We start from the raw sequence: 22,616 nt of genomic DNA on the forward strand, positions 1-22,616 counted from the left end.
AAAGGTGCTCCGAAGAAGGTCAAGCCTACACCGAGTTGACAAAGTTTTTCCAGACTCACCAACTCCAAAATCTTAAAAAAAGTGTTTTTAAAGGAGCACGCGTTAGAAAACCACCTTCACCGCTTCCACCAAAAATTTCATTCATTAACGAGATGCCATTTTTATGCACAAATACATCGAACAGATCGTCAATGTTAGGGTGACAGCAATTGCGGTTTTCTGACTGTTTAGGCTTTGCTCGGTAAAGAAGAATATGATCACACACTTGTCCAGAGATGTAAATGAGAAGATGAGGGTGATGATAATTGCAGTTTTCTGGCTTGAAAAATATCAAACTTACGACAATAATCATATTCTAAGATACCCTTTTTATCATAACCCTATATTATTATTGTCAGTGCTAACCAGGATTGTGGATCTAGTATTTCTCAAGGTATTCAGAAGACAAAATTTGAAAAAATATGGATATTAGATGAAAAAAGTAAGGAAGTTGTCATCCAAAGCTAGAAGAATTCCACAGGTGATCATCCTTATAAACTAAACTACACTTTTAACCAGCTAGCTAAGTGGAGTCAATCTAAGTTTGGAGATCTGACTGTAAAAGTCAATAAGGCTCAATGAAGGTGAAACTTGGTAGCCCGATAAAGGAGAAGATAATCAAACACTTGTATGTCATCAACTTATTCATGAGTTGATGATCCATAAAAAATCATACACACGACTTTACGGAAAGAAAGAAAATTTTGAAGCAACTTACGAGTCTCTTGTTCCTTGCATTAGTGGACCGGCATCGAATGAAAAATAGATGTGCTTCCATGATATGGATCATCTCATAACAAATGTGTATGATGGAGTGTGTATTGATCTTACAAGATACGGTTTTTCAAAAACTTTTTTCCCGCTGCACACCGTCCAACCTCAAAATTCAAATGATCGTATTATGCGTATTGGATGACTTTCAAAATTACAGCACTTTTTTCAAGTTTATTTGAAATCGGGATGCCCTATACCACTTACATCAGGGAGTGGACGAATCATTCAACAATAAAAGTCGATACTTGGTCGGACCAATTTGTGGAAAGGATGTAATAGTTCACCAAATTGAGCAACATTGAAAGAGAACCAAATACACACAAGTAAAAAGGGGTACCACCCATACTTATAGATTTAGCCGGCAAGAAATATTTCGATTCATTTTAGTTTTTCGTGATTAATTAATTGTATGTACTTGTGTATTAATATTAATGAAGTGTAATATATATAATTTCAAATATTTTGATACATTTTGATGTTTGCCAAAAAAATGTCTATTTGTCAAACAAAACACACAGGTTCTGTTTTCTGTCTGGACCATGAGAGGTTCCAGAGATGCATCTCTGGAATACGAGAATAGGATGGTACCGGAGATGCTTCTCTGAAACTTCCACTAATACAAGATATAACTTTTGAGGTCCATATTTGTCTACAACTACTATAAATATAAGCTTTTATATCATGTCTCATACAAATAAAAAATGTCGCAAATGAACATCATTTGATATGTCGCAAATGTCTCATTTTCCAGCGCGATACCCGAGCAAAAATTTAAGATCAATGAGTACACCTCTTTTGCAGATCTGCAATATGAAGTGCAGAGAATCTCATATCTTACGGAGATAATCGAAAAATTGTGAAGTTTGAGTACCGTTCACCGTCAATTAACAACGAAGACAAGATTGATTTCATCAACTATAAGTTCAAGACATGTGTATATGTAAGGTTTATGTGGAATATATTTTTCTATTCCAAAACAAAAGTTTCGATCGAGGTGGAAGCGACGATTTCAAGATCGGTCGAAGATATTGTGAAGATGTTAGTGTCGCCTGAATATTGAAATGTAATATTTTATTTTATGTTAACGTCACCTATATGATGTTGATTTTATGTTATAAATAATAATTTTATTTTGTCAAAAGACAACTTTCTAATTTTCTACTTCTGTTTCTGTTTCAGTATGCTACGGAGATGTATCTACGGACATGTTACGGAGATGCATCTCCGGATCCAAAAAAGTCACACTCTTAGGGCGTGACTCAGAATTGGCCTAGGATATGTGTATTTGGGATGGATCTGGAGATGCATCTGAAATCTAAGGATATTTTTGTATTTTTACGTGGTGCCCTAATAATCTATAGGGTGCATTAAGAAATTCCCTATTAAACATTTTAAAAAGAAAATGAATTAAATTTTGAAAAAGTCAAGAGTTGAATCCAAGTTTAATAGAAATATGATGATTTTTCTTTTACCAACCAAACCGGTGTTAATTTCATTCAAGTTAGACTTGACAAATTTTTTATTTCCGATAAATGGCTTGAAAAATATCAAACTTACTTCAATAATCATATTCTAAGATACCCTTTTGATCATAACCCTATATTATTATTGTCGGTGCTAACCAGGATTGCGGGTATAGTGTTTCTCAAAGTATTCAGAAGACAAAATTTGAAATAATATGGATATTAGATGAAGAAAGTAAAGAATTAGATGAAGAAAGTAAGGAAGTTGTCATTCAAAGCTAGAAGAATGTTACCGGTAATCATTCTTATAAATTAAACTACACTTTTAATTAGTTAGTTAAGTGGACTCAATCTAAGTTTGGAGATCTAACCATACAAGTCAAGAAGGCTCAATGGAACCTTACTTGTCTCGGAACCAAAACTCTTTTAAATTTGAATATTCTATATATCATTGAGGTTGAAGAAATCTATTATAGTCAAAGGGCTAAAAGTTTCTTGGCTAAAAGAAAAGAATAGAAACACTAAGGGCCCTTTGAATGAGTTTTAGTTTTTAATTTTTAAAAATTATTTTAGAAATTAATTTTAAAAAACCAGTTTTAAAGAAAAAACATGTTTGGTAATCTAACTTTTAAAAATTGTTTTAAAGTTGAACAATCTTACAAATTTGTCATTGATGAATATAGTACCAGTTTTCCTTGTTTTGTCCTCTTTCTAATTTTCAAAACTAAAAACCAAAAAATCAAAACCTCTAAAACCTATTTTAGATTTTTAGTTTTAAAAACTCACAAATAAAAAATAGTTTTGAAAAATAGTTTTATAAAATTAGACTACCAAACAAATTTTATAATTTTTAATTTTTAAAAACTAAAAAACAGTTTTCCAAAACCATATCAATAAGGCCCTAGGGACTTTCACCATATGATACTATAAAGAGAAAAAGTTTTGTTTGTTATGTTTACTATTTTCAAGTCCAATGAAGGAGAAACAAAAGTTTTGGAACATAAGATACTATAATAGCAAAAGTTTGGGAAAAGTTTTCAAAAGACACTATAATAGGAAAAGTTTTGGAAAAAGTTTTGGAACACTAAGTACCTTCAAGACAGAGTTAACTACAATGAAGAGGAAAAGTTTTGGAACATAAGAATCCAACCTAGGATCAAAACCCTATGTTAGTGTATTATAAACAATGTTATTCCAATTAGGACTGAACTTAGCAAAAGACGAATTAATTGTCTCATAGTCCTCTCCAAATGTCTAACACATCACCATGAATCACATCTTTAAAAGTTGTGAATGGGTTAAGAGGATTTGGTTTAGTTCTAGACTCAACTTAAATTTCAACTACAAAAGAAACGATTAGTTCAAAGAGTGGCTTTGAAACACTATAAAAAATAAAAATAAAGATATTATAAAGAATGTGAAGACTATTTAATTGCGTTAGAAACAAAGAGATTTTTTATGAAATCTTTTTATGTGAGCGGTTAAAACTATCTAGATGAAATGTGACGGGTTGTGCGTGTAGTCGTTCAATTGAATCGAACGTTGATTGATGCGTTTAAAGGATGAAATCGTTTGTCCTTAAACACAAAACACAAATAAATCAACTTCCTTTAGACAAATTTGATTTTTATTATATTTGTGCTATGTGATATATAAAATAGAATGAGTAGGGTGTGTGTAGAATTTTCAAAAATCAAATCATAATTATTCATAAATTATTGAAATGGTTAGAATTTATAATTATAATCATAATCACATTTCAATTAAAACCAATTATAAATTTGATTATGTATCCAGCTTTTTTTTATTCAAATTGATAAAAAATTTCAAAACTATTTTAAATTCAGATAAAAATCAGTTATTTATTTTTTAAATTTGATGGTTTTGTTTAAAATCGGTTATTTTTTATTAACAATTCAATGTTTTTTTTAAATCAACTATTATTATTTTAAAACTGATTTGTAAGGACAATTTTTTATAAAACCGCTATAGAAAAAGCATCACATTTTGGATAAATAGCATATTAAAGAAAAATAGTGGAACTCAAAAGTTAAGTATGTAAAATAAAAGAGAACGTTTTGGATAAATAGAAAATGTATGGCGTTTGAAATGACCCAATTATAAATATATAAAAAATTATAGTGCAAACAAATAAAAAAGAAAATCCATGCAAAGCATAGCTTATAATACTCATTAGGAATATACAATACACTAAGATATAAATCTCATGGTCCTATATTCTCTATAAAAGTAAAACTTTAAAATAGTTCACATTGAATTAATTATATATGTATTTTTAATATACGTAAATTGAAATTGACTAAAAATAGTTCAAATTTCAATTGAAATTGAAATTTTAAAATAGTTCAAATTGAATTAATTATATATGTATTTTAAAAATGGTTTTAAAATAAAACCAAATTTTTAAACAAAAAATAATCAACTTTCCATCTAAAAAATAATCAACTTTCCATCCAAATTTATAAATAATCACTCAAAAACGATTTAAAACCGGATTTATATTATAAAAAAAAAAAACTGGTTATAAAACCATAACCAATTTTATAATCTATTCTAATTAAAGTATGGTTATGGTCATAAATCCTAACCATTTAAATAGTTTATAAATGAATATGGTTTGATTCTAAAAATAACTATGCACTCCCTATCAGCTAACATTAGAGTCAGACAATACTAGTATTATTTTGGGGATAAAATATTGATCCTAAAAACTCTTTTAATTTATTACTTTGGGGAATAAAAAACTCAGACACCAACCCCTCAGTCAAGAATCCAGTAATTAACAAGACAGATATCTGGACATTTCACCAGAAGCATTTCCTGCAATTTTACAACTAAAGCTGGTTTAAAAATCGAAAAGCAAAATTTCTTATTAACCCAATGCGCAACATTGAACATTCCCTAAAATGTTTGGAAGTTTATCTCGCAATTTTAAATGTAATACTGCAAGTGAATTGTGCATCTATCTCAGACATATGCCACACTACAGCGGGCCTGGAAATGTTCCATTCTCGCGTTGCTCGTTCCATCTGTCAACCTGATGCAATCAACAAATTATGTTAAAATTGGTACGAACAGAAGAAGAAAAAAACAGGAAGATATTTGTGAAATGGACTATAATTAAGCCATTGAGGAAAAAGACATGAAAAAGATTCAAAAGTATATGCATTGACCCAATAGCAACTGCTATTTAATAGAATAGTTACTGTAAATACGAAATATTTCAAATACGACGATGAGTTCACTTGCACGTTTTGGTAAGTTCCTAAGTAAAATACTACAAAATTTATTATTCAAGCGCAGGTTTGGTGAACAAAAAGATCTAACTTCAAAAAGACAAAGGTGGCATATTTTTATGAATTAACTAAAGCATGATTAACTGAGAAAGAATACTCAACGTTGACAAGAACCAGAAAGGGTAGAACAGAGCACTGAATAATGTATTTTAATGATGAAAATTTAGGCCTGTGTGTATCATGGTAATTTAAGTTCCAGGGTCTAAAACAAGAAAATGCAAGAACCAAAAATAAAATAAAATTGCCCAACTATTTGAGGGCCGGGTCTCTCCTAACAGTGCCAACTGATAGTAATACTACCCTAACCTGTCTCTTCCCCTCCTTCTCTTGATTATACTCTCTCATTACACAGATTCACACACCAATATTACTGCTAATTACGCAGTAAGTTACAAAACCTTCACTCTTAAATCTGATCAGGCACATCACATCTCATAATTTGGTCGTGTACTCAAACCCAATGTTTACTTAAACTAAAGGGCATAACTAGAAACTCACAGTTCCCTTCATGAGTACAAAAGACTTTCTTAGGAATGTCGTTTACTCTCCAGGGGAATCTGATGGTACCCGGAATTGAGATCTGATTTGGATGAAATAATCATTGGGAATCTATTAGAAATAGTCTGCACGAAACCTTCCACACAACATCTTTTCTTAATTAATATGATAGGACTACTACAAGGGGGCTAGTGCTACGCAGAAATGCATCTCCTACACAATATTTTCATCTACTTTTTTGTAGTATGGATACACACAAGTTTGGAATTTGAACACGCTACAATAAGATAGTATGTTTAGGTGGTAAGCCCTTTTGTTCTTGAGAAACATTATCAAACTCAGCTAGTATGTTTTCTATAATTGTTAAAGTGAAAACTGCTGATGTCCCTCTCCTTCTTTGGCTCTATGTTTTTTATTCTTTTCTTTGGCTCTACGTTGATAAGCTACATAATATCCTTCTCCCTCATTTCTAGCAATGCATTGCCCATAGATTTCTAAGAAGCCAGTACCTTGCAAAGGGAAAATCTCCTCTTAACAAAACCTTCTCTCACACAGGTGCCATGAAAGAGTGGAAAAAAAATTCTTCTAAATTGTATGAACAAAATTACCCAATTAAACCCATTGTGAGCATTGAAGGGTTGAATGCTTACAAGTTACACCTATTTAGAGACTCTGGACTTCCCTCAAGACACAACTCAATTGCTGCCTAATCTGCCTTCCTCCCCACTGTTATACTAACTCCCTGTTCCTTTCTATTTATTTTCCTAGTACTGTTATACTAACTCCCTGTTCCTTTCTATTTATTTTCCTAGTCTAGTTGGGCCTTGTCAATCCCATGCTCATTTCCCTTCCTACCCCTTTATCTCCCAACTTAATGATCAAATTTCAGAAGCCAATGTACCAGTTTCCCAAATTTGATAACCAATCCAATCCTAAAACTACCAAAGTCCCTCCTTACTCCATGAAAAAGAAATTATGCTTGATTCCCCCTCCTTGTATCATCATGCTACATCTTGCAAATACCCTATTCCCTACCTTAGCCCAACCCCACCTCTTCAAAATATTGACGGGTATCTTCTACTTTAAATTTCAACTCTTTCAACAAATTCATAAAGATTAATTTACTAGTTGTTCCACAATTCACAGGCATCAACACCCTCTTTTCTCCGATATGTCCATGTCTTCAAGGATTGGCTATAAGTTAGTCCCTCCTTACTTTGAAAGGATATCTAACATGACTTGTCCCCAACTTCAATATTTCCCCCACGTCCTAATACTCATCCTAACCTTATACCAGAACTTACTGGTAAGCCCCCTTCTCCCTGAACTTCTCATGCAATTCAGTCTGTGCAAATCTCCTACCTTACATGATTTCTTCGCTGCATTAACTCCATAAATGCTAAATCTCAGCCTATTGCTAAATCCGAGGAGCAACCGCCTACTTTGGCTGGACTCCACAAAGGTGATTCCCATTACCTTCCACACTTTTTTCCAAAACCAGTTCACATCTCTGTGGAGCAGAGTTCTTTTCTTCATGCAGCAATATCAAGACAATCGACTTGGATAAAGATTTTGTGTCATGCAACTTCTGTTCTGCGTGGATTTCTTCCATTATAGTACCTTTGAAGTGGACAGAAGCCATTCCAAACATCCTTCTATATTTTACGAATGAGCTTTAAAGGGACAATTACTGTTCCTTTGAACTCCTCACAAAGCCTAACATATTTAATAACTATAATTTTTATTATATTGGCAATTTCACAGAAATATTTTTCTGATTTAGCATAAAATCAGATATCATGTGAAGTGGAACAAAAACCAAAGAAAAGCTAAGTTGTAGCAAACAAGGTGTAATTTCCTCATAAGAAATATATTACTACCAAATAAGTAAATGATGCAAATTCCATTTCCATGTGAGAGAGCAGATAGGTCATCAAGACATAGAAATTTGATATTGGCAAGACAATATATTTGTAAGTAAATTTTGTTTGACAGACAGATCCTGGTGCATAGCCAATAATAAAGAATATTGATAATTGAATATACATACCCATTCGCCAGGGCAAAGAGCACGATAATACTTGGCAAACTTATCACATTCTTGTGCATCATCTCCCTTTGCAGCTACACATCTGCACATGAATTTCAAGAGACAATATAAAATAACAGTGCAACTTTACAGTGTATGCGAACAAGAAGCTCCATAAAAATAAAAGCCAACAGAGTATGACTCACCGATGATATTCAATGTAACGGGTGAAGCAATGCCTTGTTTGATTGGTAGTTGGAAAACGGAAATCTATTGGAGCAGTCTCTAGCTGGAAAATAACGGCACAAATATCAAATTATTGAAAGGAGCAACAACTTTGCTTATGATGAATTCAAACAACAGTTCCAGATTAATGATTCAGGCAAATAAATGACACCTTAATTTCAGGTTTCTCTTCAGCTTCCTCTTGATCACCAGAACTTTCTTCGACAACAGTTTCACTGCTTGGCTCTAGATTGCTTTCTTCGACAACAGTTTCACTGCTTGGCTCTAGTTTGCTTTCTTCGACAACAGTTTCACTGCTTGGCTCTAGAGTGTTTTCTTCAGCTTTCTCAACAACAGCTTCCTCGGAAGTAGCCTCCTTTGGCTTTTCAACTTCCTCGACAACAACAGGTTTTTCAACTGCCTCGACTGCAACAGGCTTTTCAACTACCTCTACTTTCTCTTGTTTGTCCTTCACATAGTATTGCTGCAAGTCAAACAAATTTTTGTAACTAACTTCACCTCAAATCTTACATGACATTAGAAAACATGTATTGAGCTGAGGAAATTGAAGGAAAATACCATCACTACCTAACAAAAAACACAAACTAGCAACATATCATAATACCAATTTTTCGTAGAAATAAATAATATAACATCCAAAATGTATAATGACAAGCAACTTCTCTACATAGTTAAACAGTTATAGACTAGAGAACTGCTCCCTGGTAACTATTATAAGTAAAAATTCACTTTTCAGATGCATTGAATAACTGATGCATCTAACCTATATCTCGACCAGATCCATCAATTATTCAATAAATTTAAAAAATAATTTTTTTTCTTATAATATTGACCTGAGAGAGTACACATAAGCAAAAACTTGCAAACTTTCTGGTGTAGTATTATTCTATGAAACACTTACTCAAACATAAAAGACATATGGCAAACTTCTCCAATCGTTTTTCTATTCTCATTATCTAACTCATACATATGGCAAATTGAAGCACAATAGAATATTATTCTATGAAACACTTACTCAAACACAAAAGACACCACACTAAACCATGAAAACCAATAATAATAATTACAAAATTATAAGTGATTAAATGTAACTAACTATGTGTGTCTATGTCGCCGACAATAACACAAATCAATGTAGCACCGACGCCTCTAAAAAAAGTGTAGCCGTATCAGAGTCGTGTTAAAACCAAAACCAACACTCACACGTTTACTTTATTCAATTTTTTCAAATTATTTTCAAATTATTACCGGTGTCACGTGTCAGTGTTTCCAATGTCCGTGCGTCGTAGACACAAACATCATAGACACAAACACGCCTTCAATCGGTAGATAACATTAATTCTACAAAAGACGTTAATATTTTGTGTGCGTTCATGATATAGATCTGGACTTAGAATCATCGGTGTGTATTGAAGATTACAAATTTTCTTAGACTAAGTTAAACGAGTTTTACATGACAGACATCAGAAGAAAATGAAAAATCAAATTGCAAAAATCAAGATCAAGCAGAATCAGTGTGAATTGTAAAATTAACAAAAACAGCTTTTGAAAAAATCGATTCCAAAACTAAAAGCGAGTCGAATTAAAACGAAGATCTGTTGAGATTTGGAAGCAGAATTGAAAATTGAGAAGTAAAAAAGGAAGAGATTGTACCTCCGCGAGAGTTTGAGATTTGTCGGCAGTTTCCGCCATTGATGCAAGAAGGAGTGGTTAGGCAGGCGGCTGCAACACAGATGAGGGATTTGGGTCAGAATACAAAGTGATGTTAGGTGAACTTACGCTGTATTCGGGTTAAGAATTGTTCTTTTAATTATTTATTTGTTTTATATTATTTATATTATTATTGAAAGGGCAAACAAGTTTTTATTTTGTGATAACAAAAAGCAATTTTTATTTTTAAAGTGAATGGTTCACAATTTGATCTAATAGAAAATGAGATTAAAGATAGTCAACCAATATGGTAAAATAGTTTTATATTTTTATTATTATTCAATTATGTCATACAATTAATTTAAAAATACCAGTATGATCTGTATGGTGATTGATTCACAATGTAAAATTATTTTATATTATCTTTTTCTTTTCACATAGAAAATATTTTCCCTATTCTTTTTTATAAATAAATTTTGATTTTTATATTCACTCAATAAATGATAAATTTAGCATATATATATATATATATATATATATATATATATATATATATATATATATATATATATATATATATATATATATAATCAAATACATCAATTATTCAATTAACCTAAAAGTCAAATTTTACTTATAAAGCAACTTCAATCAATATTATGATGTACAAGTGATTGTGGGAGTTTCATTTGATGACTCTCTCTTTGTTAGGCCTTTGATGGTGTGCAAATGATTGTGTGAGCAATCACAAAAGGCGGTAAGTGGATGTGATTTTCTTGAGGGGTGCAAGTAGAATTTATATTATTCAAAGTCCATAAAAAAGAATATGTTAAGGGTCAAAGGTAATAATATTAAACTAAGTGTTTCCATCTTAGATTGGGAATAATTGTAATTAAAAATTATTCATGCTGAAAAAATATAATATGTGACAATCCTTAATGATTAAGGGATGTCATAATCTTTTAAGATTTGTTGTAGGGTTAAAGTTAGTTCACATAGGGAGATGAGAAACTTGGTACATGTGGTATTTACGTAAATGAAATTCGCCCTCCCTAACTTCTGGATTAGGAAATTTATTAGAGTATTTGAGTCTGGATCCCGAGCACCTGGGAAGTAGCAACCACTTCTCAAGAGATGTGGGAGTGGACAATTAATCCTCTATTATTCATAAGAGTATGGTTAGTTTCTCCACGACTTCTTCTGTATTATTGTGAATTAGGGACATACCATTTTTCACGTTCTCCTTCTTCGAGCAAGTCGAATAAGATGTGGGCGACGTATTTTAGGAAGGGGAGTCACGTCCAATAAATGGATTGTAGGTATATGAAACAAGCGACCAGTATAGCATTATGGGTGGGGCATTGCATAACTCGATTCCTCTTATGGGGCCCTTACATGTGTACCAATACACACTGCCTTAAGCATGAGGGTTTGAAAAGCGCAAAGTGATTTAGTTTTACTTTCTTTTGTTGGAATAAAACCTCGGGTGGAGTAACTTGAACGAGACTTTAGTTGAGTCCCTCGGTGAAACTTTAGTTGAGTCTCACAAGCGAGTCTTTAGTTGAGTCTCACATGCGAGACTTTGGTTAAGTCCCAAAGGCGATACTTTAGGTGAGTCCCTCAAGTGAGAATTTAGTTGAGTCCCACATGAGACTTTCATTGAGTTCTTGAGGAGAGACATTAGTTAAGTTCCTGAGTGTGAGCAAAGTCCTTACCTTGAATAAGTTTTGAATGATAGCAAATTGTGTGATCATTGACCAATTGTTGGCATGTGCATCATTTTGCATGATTCAATTGTGTTTTTATCTCATACTATTGTCTCATGTCTATACATGAAGATCCACAGTGATACATCTATTAAAAGAACTCATAAAAACTATTCTGTATCAGTATGGATCAATACATGATCTTATGCATCGATCCATGAAATATGTTGTAAACCACAAAACACTTTTGCTTCAGCATGCATTGATCCATACGAGTCATGTATCGATACATGGACAGGTAAAATGCTCTATGGATCGATCCACACGCATCTTGTATCGATACAAGCTTAGTTGAAATGCTCTATGTATCGATACATACGATAAAGAAAAGAAAAAGGATGAATAGTGGTGATTGGATTAATGATAAAATAGAATCCTGGATCTCGAATAGTGAGTTGATTGCTGATAAAGAACGAGAATTCTTACTTCAGTTTTCTACCTTAACGACAGAAAAAAGGATGGATCAAATTTTAGTGAGTCTGACTAATAGTGATGAGTTATCAAAGAATAACTCTGGTTATCAAATGATTGAGCAACCGGGAACAATATACTTAAAATATTTAATTGACATTCATCAAAAGGATCTAATGAATTATGAGTTCAATCCATCCTGCTTAGCAGAAAGACGGGTATTCCTCGCTCATTATCAGACAATCACTTATTCAGAAATCCCGTGTGGGCCTAGTTGTTTTGATTTCCCATCTCATGGGAAACCCTTTTCGCTACGCTTAGCCCTATCCCCTGATGGGGGTATTTTAGTGATAGGATCGCTAGCAACTGGACAATCCTATTTGCTTAAATCTCTAGCGACAACCTCGCCTTGCATCGATACATGCCTTCATTAACCCTCTAAAAATATTCAAAGTTACAGTATGAATCGATGCATAACATCATGTATCAATACATGAGTCTATTTTACCAACTAACAGCTTCTGTTCTTTCTATATAAGAAGTATTTTGACAGCAGTGCAAGGGGACGAATTCAGAAGAGAAAAACAGTTGAACACAAGATCAAAGTAGTGTAGTAGCAATTGTTTTGGAGCATATAGAAACCTGAAAGATACTTCATCTTCTTCATCTTCTCAATCACTTTTCTTCAAGAACATCAACACATAATCATTCTTGTTCTTCGGATTAAAGGATCAACGAGATAACGTTCAGTGGTACGATCAAGGGTCTAGCTGAGGTGTTCAGTGGAACGATCAAGGATCTAGCTGAGTTGAAGGTTGAAGGGGGTTTCGAGGAAAAACCTATTGGTTTGTCCTTCAAGAACTGGAGTGTTCTTGAGGGTTTGTCAGTCACGTTTGCAGAACAGATTCAGCCGCAGCGTTGCGTTTGGAAATCAGGGGATTTCGCAAACAGGTCGTGGAACCGGTGAATTGTTTGCAATTTCTTGCAGGAAATTCTTGATCGAGCTCAGATCAAGTGGAGGTTTCATACAAGAAGAAGTTCTTGGGATTTAGAATTCTGTCTTTGTATTGAAACCTTGTATCAACGAATTCGGCATTATTGATAATTACAGTTCTCAATTTCATTTGAAATTGATAGGGAGACGTACCCACACGCGAGGACGACGTGGGGAACTTCCTTACCAAATCTCTGCGTATCGTATTCTTTCCTTACTCCTCTTTACGTTTCCAAACAGTTTCGCAATTTCAGTTAGTGTGTTGTGACTGTAATTTTTGAGAGACAGCAGTGGCAAGAAAACTTCTTTAACTAAACCCCACTGTTGTTCATCATTGATCACATACACACCAATTGTTTGACAAAACTGTTAGCTGAGTTTTATTCATTGGAATTAGGATTTAGTGATAAGTGCATTCAATTTAATAAGATTCTAGTGTTAATATTTTCTGTCATTCTAATTCAAATCCAGCATTACATTCGCGTGTTCGGTTTTCTAGTAGCGGTTCAGAATAGACGGAAGTCGATTCGGGACTGAAATTTTCCGCTAAGTTTCAATAACTCTGATAAAATTTTTAATCTGTTTATTTTCAAAGAGGTGATCTATTCACCCCCCCTCTCGATCACTAGCCACACCGTCTAACAAGTGGTATCAGAGCGCCGGTTCGCTGGTGCTCTGTGGCTGCCTGTAACAGTATGGATTCTGAACCAAAGGGGGCGTATAATAGAGCGCCTATTTTCAACGGTGAAAATTACGGCTACTAGAAAGACTGCATGCGAGTTCATATAAATTCTGTGGATAGGCTAGTATGGGTTACCATTGAAAATGGTCCTTTTCAAATTACTATGACAAATGCGGCTGGCGCCATAGTCCCTAAACCAGAAGCTGATTGGAATGAGAAAGATGAGAAAAAGTGGTCGTGTGATTGGAAAGCTCGAAATATGCTAATTTCAGCACTTGGTGTTGATGAGTATTATCGAGTATCTCATTGCACGACAGCTAAAGAAATGTGGGATGCTTTAGAAGTTGCCCATGAGGGTACTACTGAAGTAAAACAGTCTCGCATTAACACACTAAATCAAGAGTTTAAGCTCTTTCGCATGAAACAAGGAGAATCTATCTCCGACATGCAAAAGAGATTCACTCATCTCACTAATAGGTTGAATGCACTTGGAAAACCTGTTTCCAATGAAACTGCTACTAATAAAATTCTCAGGTGTCTTAGCAGGGAGTGGCAACCTAAAGTAACAGCAATTAAGGAAGCCAACGATCTAACGAGACTTACGATTACAACTCTGTTTGGAAAGCTGGAAGAACATCAGCAGGCTTTGGAAAGTCTTGAAAAATATGAGAACAAAAGTAAGAAGGAAAAGGAGAAGAAAAGAGACAAAGAGGGAGAGAAGAAGCCAATAGCTCTTGTGGCCTCTAGCTCTAAGTCCTCACGAAAAGAGCAAAGTGAAAATGATTCTAGTAGTGACAAAGATTCGGATGATGAGGAAATGGGACTGTTTGTAAGGAGATATAATAGATTCATTCGAAAGAATGGAGTCAAGCATTCCGACAAAAACCTCATGAAGTTTAGAAGACAATCTACAGATGCGAAACAGGAAGAGAATAAGAAAAGTAGAGGAAGAGGATCTTGTTTTAATTGTGGTAAATCTGGACATTACAAAACAGACTGTCCTATGAAATATAAGGATCAAAGAAAAGCTTCACCAAAAGGGTACAACAAACAAAGAAGAGCTTACATTGCATGGGAAAGTGATAGTGATTCATCAAGCACACACAACTCAAGTGATAGTGATGAAACCGCAAATCTGTGCCTTATGGCTCACACCAAAAGTTTGTCCTACCACAAGAAGAAAAGCAATGACAAAAAGGTAAAACAAGCCTATTACAATAATTTCTCTTCTATGTCTTTTTCCGAACTGAAAATAGCTTTTGAAAAACTGCATAACGAAGTTGTAGATGCTTTTAAAAGACTATCTTCCGATAAACAATTTTTTTCATTTTTGGAAGGTAAAGTATACAAAGCTGAAAATGATTTAGAAGCGTTAAAAGCTAGTATTGCAGAAAATTCAAAAGATATTGACATTGATGGATGTAGTAAAGTTAGGTACTGTGACGCTTGTCATATTTGGCAAAAAGAGGTAAACACTCTCAAGGTCAAATTAGAAAAAGCGTTACAACCTAAGGTTACTTATGTCGTTGACTCTAGGTTGTTTAAGAAGTCGTTAAATCCACCATATGCAAAATACTCTTTCATTCCAAAGGATTTAATGAACAAGAATAAACATCCACATCATCATGGTTTATGTCATTATTGTTGTCGTACTGGCCATACCATTGAGAAATGCAAGTTTAGGAGATTTCTTGTCCCTAAAGGTATTTATCAATGGAAGCCAAAAGGCAACCATGTTAGCACTTACCCACTTGGACCCAATGAAAATTGGGTACCAACTTCTCTCTTTTGATATTGTAGGATGAGTGCCTTGCTTCCGTAGATAGAAGGTGGTTTCTTGACAGCGGTTGCTCAAGGCACATGACCGGTGACATATCGCTTTTTATAGACTTCAAGGCAAAGAAGAAGGGATATGTCACTTATGGAGACAATAACAAAGGAGCTATACTCGGCAAAGGTAGTGTAGGTAATCCCTCCACCACTACTATTTCTAATGTCCATCTAGTAGAGGGACTTAAACACAATTTGTTAAGCATAAGTCAATTATGTGACATGGGCTATAAAGTTTCTTTCACAAAAACTTGCTGCATAATTGAACATGCTGAACAGAACGTTGTGTTTAAGGGTGTAAGAGTAAACAACATCTATATGCTTGACCTTTTTGATGTATCTTTAACAAGTACTAAATGTCTAGTTACCTTGAATGATGATTCTTGGCTTTGGCATAGACGTTTAGCACATGTTAATTTCGATTTGCTTAATAAGGTTGTATCTAAGGATCTAGTAGTCGGTCTTCCAAAAATAAAATTTTCAAAAGACCACCTATGTGACGCGTGCCAAATGGGAAAGCAAACAAGGGTCTCCTTTAAATCAAAAAATATAATTTCAACTTCTCGACCCCTTGAGCTTCTCCATATGGATCTCTTTGGACCTTCTAGGACAAAGAGCTTAGGTGGAAATTATTATGGTTTTGTAATTGTTGACGACTATTCTAGATTTACTTGGACTATATTCCTTCATAGCAAAGATGAAACTTTTTCTGCTTTTAAGAATTTTGCAAATTTGTCCCAAAACAAAATGAATTCCAAAATAGTTACCATCCGTAGCGATCATGGTGGTGAATTTCAAAACTATCACTTTGATAAGTACTGTGACAAGTATGGTATTGAGCATAACTTTTCAGCTCCTCGAACTCCACAACAAAATGGCGTTGTGGAGCGTAAAAATCGTGTTTTAGAGGAGCTGGCAAGAACAATGCTAAATGAGGGTGGATTACCAAAATACTTTTGGGCTGATGCAGTTAGCACAGCTTGTTATGTTTTAAACGGGATCTTAATCCGTCCCATTTTAAATAAAACCCCTTATGAGCTTTTAAAAGGAAGAAAGCCAAACTTGTCACATCTTCACGTGTTCGGATGTAAATGTTTTGTTTTGAATAATGGTAAGGAAAATATTGGGAAGTTTGATGCAAAAGCAGATGAAGGTATCTTTCTTGGATACTCACTATCAAGTAAAGCATATAGAGTGTATAATAAGCGTTTACTTACTGTTGAAGAATCTGTCCATGTTTCTTTTGATGAGTCTTATCCGAAAAATGTCGGAAAAGGTATTTCTTTTGATGACGCGGGTGTATCTACAGAAGACATACTCAAGGAAGCTGTTAAGGAAACTGATCAGTCCAAAACAGCTGCCCATGAGAAGGAGGAAGATATTAGTCATGAAGAAGATGAGGAAGAAAAGACAGCTGAAGTGAATGATCTTCCAACAGCTTGGAAGTCCTCAAAAGACCATCCTATCGACAACATCTTGGGAGACATTTCAAAGGGAGTAATGACCCGTTCTAAGATAAGTAATTTTTGTTCTCACTTCACTTTTGTTTCACAAGTAGAACCTAAAAATGCCAAAGAGGCCTTGATTGATGAATTTTGGCTAATGGCCATGCAAGAAGAGCTTAATCAATTTAAAAGAAATGACGTTTGGGAACTTGTCCCTCGTCCGCGAGATCATCATATCATAGGTACTAAATGGGTTTTTAGAAATAAACTTGATGAAAATGGAGTGATAACTAGGAACAAAGCACGTTTAGTAGCACAAGGGTATAACCAAGAGGAGGGCATAGACTATGAGGAAACTTATGCTCCAGTTGCTCGCCTTGAAGCTATACGTCTCTTGGTTGCCTATGCGTGTTCCAACGATTTTAAGCTTTACCAAATGGACGTAAAGAGTGCTTTTCTTAATGGTGTCATAAATGAAGAGGTATATGTTTCACAACCTCCTGGTTTTGAGAATGCTGAAAATCCAGATCATGTTTACAAATTAAAACGAGCTTTGTATGGTCTTAAACAAGCCCCTCGGGTTTGGTATGAAAGGCTTAGCAAATTTCTAATTGATCATGGATATTCAAGAGGTAAAGTGGATAATACACTCTTCATTAAACACAAAGGAAAGCACATTCTTTTAGTTCAGGTTTATGTAGACGATATAATTTTTGGTTCAACTAACATACACTTGGTCGAAGAATTTTCTAAGGTTATGTAGGGTGAATTTGAGATGAGTCTTATGGGGGAGCTGACCTACTTCCTAGGACTTCAGATAAAGCAACTTGATGAAGGTACAGCAGTATGTCAAACAAAATACTGCAGAGAACTACTCAAGCGCTTTGGAATGAATGACTCAAAATCAATTGACACCCCTATGCCTACCAACGGGAACTTAGATAAAGATGAGCAGGGTAAGAGTGTAGATGTCAAAAAGTTCAGAGGTATGATTGGATTTCTTCTGTATCTTTCTGCTTCTAGACCTGACATCATGTTTAGTGTTTGTATGTGTGCACGGTATCAATCAAATCCTAAGGAATCACACCTAAAAGCGGTTAAGCGTATATTTAGATACCTTCATGGAACATCTAAATATGGGCTTTGGTACTCCAAAGGAAGTGATTGTAGTTTAGTAGGTTACTCCGATTCTGATTTTGTTGGCTGCAAATCAGATAGGAAAAGCACGAGTGGTACGTGTCACCTGTTTTCAAACTCCTTGGTAAGTTGGCATAGCAAAAAGCAGGTATCTGTGGCTTTGTCAACTGCAGAGGCTGAATACGTTGCAGCCGGTAGTTGTTGCGCTCAGATTTTGTGGCTAAAACAACAACTACAAGACTTTAACATTCAACTCAAACGTATTCCAATAAAATGTGACAACACTAGTGCCATAAACCTTACTAAAAATCCTGTTTTACACTCTCGCACTAAACATATAGAGATTAGACATCACTTTCTTCGCGATCATGTTGAAAAAGAAGACGTTGTATTTGAGCATGTTGATTCTAAAAATCAGCTTGCCGATATTTTCACTAAACCTTTGGCAACGGAACCATTCTTCAACATTCGTCGCGAATTAGGGATATTAGATCTATCTCCATTGTTGTCTTAAGCTTGGTTGATTTTATTTATATTATGCCTCACCTTGGTTGATGAGACTTGCTTTAGATTTCACTTATTCCTCTCAAGGTTACACCAACAGAGGTAATATCACTCCTTTCTATATCTCATCTCGAACTATGTAATTGTGTATGTTACAACAAATTTCTTACTATCGTTTATGTAAATATCTTTGCATATATTGTTTGAACATTAAAATCTGATTTGTGAATCATACTTGAGCATATTGCATAAAAATTAATTAAATTGTGGTTTAGCATCAGTATGCATCGATCCAAAACATGTATGCATCGATTCATGTCCTCAGGATTACAAATATTTCAAAATGGGTTCAGTATGCATCGATCCAACCTCCGCCTAGCTTCAGAGATCCTGATAGAGATGACGAGGAGTCATGTGGTGGCTATAATCCACATTGAACCATCCCCAATTCATCTCACTACATTTCATTGCATATTGCTTAAGTTTTGTTTTTTTTCGATTTAGTTGTACTTTATATGGTTTGGTTTCTGTTTATCTTAAACATCTTCTACTAGTAAAATGCCTATTACTTTCTGTTTACTTTCCGCCTTTGGTGTCCTTACCCCTGTTTGTCATTCTTCGTGAGTGACTCGTTACTTTTAAGTTTCCTTCTCTGTGATTGTTAGCTTTATTATCAATTTTGTTGTGTCTTGCTACTCACATATTGCCTTGATGAAACTGGTTCTTCTTTTTGATGTTGACAAAGGGGGAGAAAGCAGATGTTGACACAGCTGACAGAAATGCACAAACTCAGGGGGAGTATCACACATCTTGCCAAAAATTTGCCATCATCAAAAAGGGGGAGTTTGTGAGCAAAGTCCTTACCTTGAATAAGTTTTGAATGATAGCAAATTGTGTGATCATTGACCAATTGTTGGCATGTGCATCATTTTGCATGATTCAATTGTGTTTTTATCTCATACTATTGTCTCATGTCTATACATGAAGATCCACAATGATACATCTATTAAAAGAACTCATAAAAACTATTTTGTATCAGTATGGATCAATGTATGATCTTATGCATCGATCCATGAAATATGTTGTAAACCACAAAACACTTTTGCTTCAGCATGCATCGATCCATACGAGTCATGTATCGATACATGGACAGGTAAAATGCTCTATGGATCGATCCACACGCATCTTGTATCGATACAAGCTTAGTTGAAATGCTCTATGTATCGATACATACGAGCCTTGCATCGATACATGCCTTCATTAACCCTCTAAAAATATTCAAAGTTACTCTATGAATCGATGCATAACATCATGTATCAATACATGAGCCTGTTTTACCAACTAACAACTTCTGTTCTTTCTATATAAGTTACTCTATGAATTGACAGCAGTGCAAGGGGACGAATTCAGAAGAGAAAAACAGTTGAACACAAGATCAAAGTAGTGTAGCAGCAATTGTTTTGGAGCATATAGAAACCTGAAAGATACTTCATCTTATTCATCTTCTCAATCACTTTTCTTCAAGAACATCAACACATAATCATTCTTGTTCTTCGGATTAAAGGATCAACGAGATAACGTTCAGTGGTACGATCAAGGGTCTAGCTGAGGTGTTCAGTGGAACGATCAAGGATCTAGCTGAGTTGAAGGTTGAAGGGGGTTTCGAGGAAAAACCTATTGGTTTGTCCTTCAAGAACTGGATTGTTCTTGAGGGTTTGTCAGTCACGTTTGCAGAACAGATTCAGCCGCAGCGTTGCGTTTGGAAATCGGGGGATTTCGCAAACAGGTCGTGGAACCGGTGAATTGTTTGCAATTTCTTGCAGGAAATTCTTGATCGAGCTCAGATCAAGTGGAGGTTTCATACAAGAAGAAGTTCTTGGGATTTAGAATTCTGTCTTTGTATTGAAACCTTGTATCAACGAATTCGGCATTATTGATAATTACAGTTCTCAATTTCATTTGAAATTGAGAGGGAGACGTACCCACACGCGAGGACGACGTGGGGAACTTCCTTACCAAATCTCTACGTATTGTATTCTTTCCTTACTCCTCTTTACGTTGCCAAACAGTTTCGCAATTTCAGTTAGTGTGTTGTGACTGTAATTTTTGAGAGACAGCAGTGGCAAGAAAACTTCTTTAACTAAACCCCACTGTTGTTCATCATTGATCACATACACACCAACTGTTTGAAAAAACTGTTAGCTGAGTTTTATTCATTGGAATTAGGATTTAGTGATAAGTGCATTCAATTTAATAAGATTCTAGTGTTAATATTTTCTGTCATTCTAATTCAAATCCAGCATTACATTCGCGTGTCCGGTTTTCTAGTAGCGGTTCAGAATAGACGGAAGTCGATTCGGGACTGAAATTTTCCGCTAAGTTTCAATAACTCTGATAAAATTTTAAATCTGTTTATTTTCAAAGAGGTGATCTATTCACCCCCCCTCTCGATCACTAGCCACACCGTCTAACACTGAGGAGAGACATTAGTTAAGTCCCATAAAAGAGGCTTTAGTTTTGTCCCTCATGCAAGGCCTTAGTTGAGTGATCAATATGGGAGATATCTCATAGAAACAATATTCATATCATCATTGGGGTTGTCGAGGAACTTTTTCTATGAAATACAACGTTCTTGTTGTCTTTTTATACCTCTTAATATCACTTTGTTTGTTGATTCAGCCTTCTCATTTGCATGTGGATGGTAAAAGAAAATAAACTATATTTGGGATAAGTGGTATTTACATCGTTCTTTCTAGTTGTTTTTCTTTAGTATTTTACTGCATTTTGTTTGATTTCCTTTCGTTTGTCATATTTTATGCATTGGTTTGTGTTTTCCTATTAATTCCATGGTCTAATAAGCATCCAAGACAAAGAGGGATCAAATGCAAGCAAAATGGAGCAAAATAACATTTTGGAATTTTCTCTCATGCAAAAATCAGGGGGGCTATTATGGCAACCCGTAGCAGCTGCTATGGGCCGTAGTTGTATGATGCCCTAGCCCCTTTTTTTTAATCTTCCTAGTAGTAGATCCAGGGACCTGCTACGGGTCGTAGCAGCATGATGCCCTAGTCCCCTTTTTGAAGCTTCCCAATAGTAGATCCAGGGGTCTGCTATAGGTCGTAGCAGGGAGGCGAGAGAAAAGTCAAGATTTATTTTTGCTTCTTAATTAGAATGATTCATTCTTAATTATGGCTATTTATGCATGATTGGATATGTATCAAATTTGAATATTTCATATTAAACCAAAGATAGTTTTCACTCTTAATTTTTTCTATAAACTCATAGCTTGTTATAAGTTTAGGATTCCCAACTTTTGTCACTTTTCATTCCTAATTTTTTGTATTATTCTTTGTAACTCAAGTCTTCAAGGGAGAAATTTGTGGAACAGGGTTTACTCATATTTTAGGTTTTATAATCTATTCTCTTTATATTATTCATTTGTTGTGAGTTTGATGATGAATACCTTTGTGATTGTGTTTGCCCTCGCCATGAGTGACTAGTTTCCTAGGGACTGGGGGTTATGGGGATTGTTGCATAACCTATCGTATCATATATTACTATCGATTGCGAGAATTTTAATTAAACTTATTTTATAATTTGAGTTCATGCATTCCAACTTCGTTACGAGAGTAAGTGGTTCTTAGGTATCGATTTTAGACTGAAAGGATATGTGTCGATATCGGAGTGCAGATTTTTAAACAACTTATTTTGGACAATGCGAAAGATGACAAACAAATTTGAGAAAACATATAGCTAGGCAAAAGTAATGACTTGTTGAATAATAATTCGGACGATGCGAAAGCCGACGGATTATTCGTCGATGATAGGGGC

The 22,616-nt window shown here is 34.7% G+C and overlaps 1 protein-coding gene across 1 annotated transcript; it reads right to left on the minus strand.

Moving 5' to 3' along the window:
* Window positions 1-4,995: 4,995 nt before the first annotated feature.
* LOC127118742 (cytochrome c oxidase subunit 6b-1) lies at window positions 4,996-10,190 on the minus strand. The gene is made up of 5 exons (XM_051049000.1): window positions 10,020-10,190; window positions 8,518-8,829; window positions 8,327-8,409; window positions 8,142-8,223; window positions 4,996-5,334 (listed from the first exon to the last, which is right to left on the minus strand). The coding sequence occupies exons 1-5, from the start codon at window positions 10,056-10,058 to the stop codon at window positions 5,281-5,283; spliced, it is 570 nt and encodes a 189-aa protein (XP_050904957.1). The 5' UTR covers window positions 10,059-10,190; the 3' UTR covers window positions 4,996-5,280.
* Between the last annotated feature and the right edge of the window lie 12,426 nt (window positions 10,191-22,616).

Source organism: Lathyrus oleraceus, chromosome 2, assembly GCF_024323335.1.
Source record: "Lathyrus oleraceus cultivar Zhongwan6 chromosome 2, CAAS_Psat_ZW6_1.0, whole genome shotgun sequence".
Classification (NCBI taxonomy): Eukaryota; Viridiplantae; Streptophyta; class Magnoliopsida; order Fabales; family Fabaceae; genus Lathyrus; species Lathyrus oleraceus.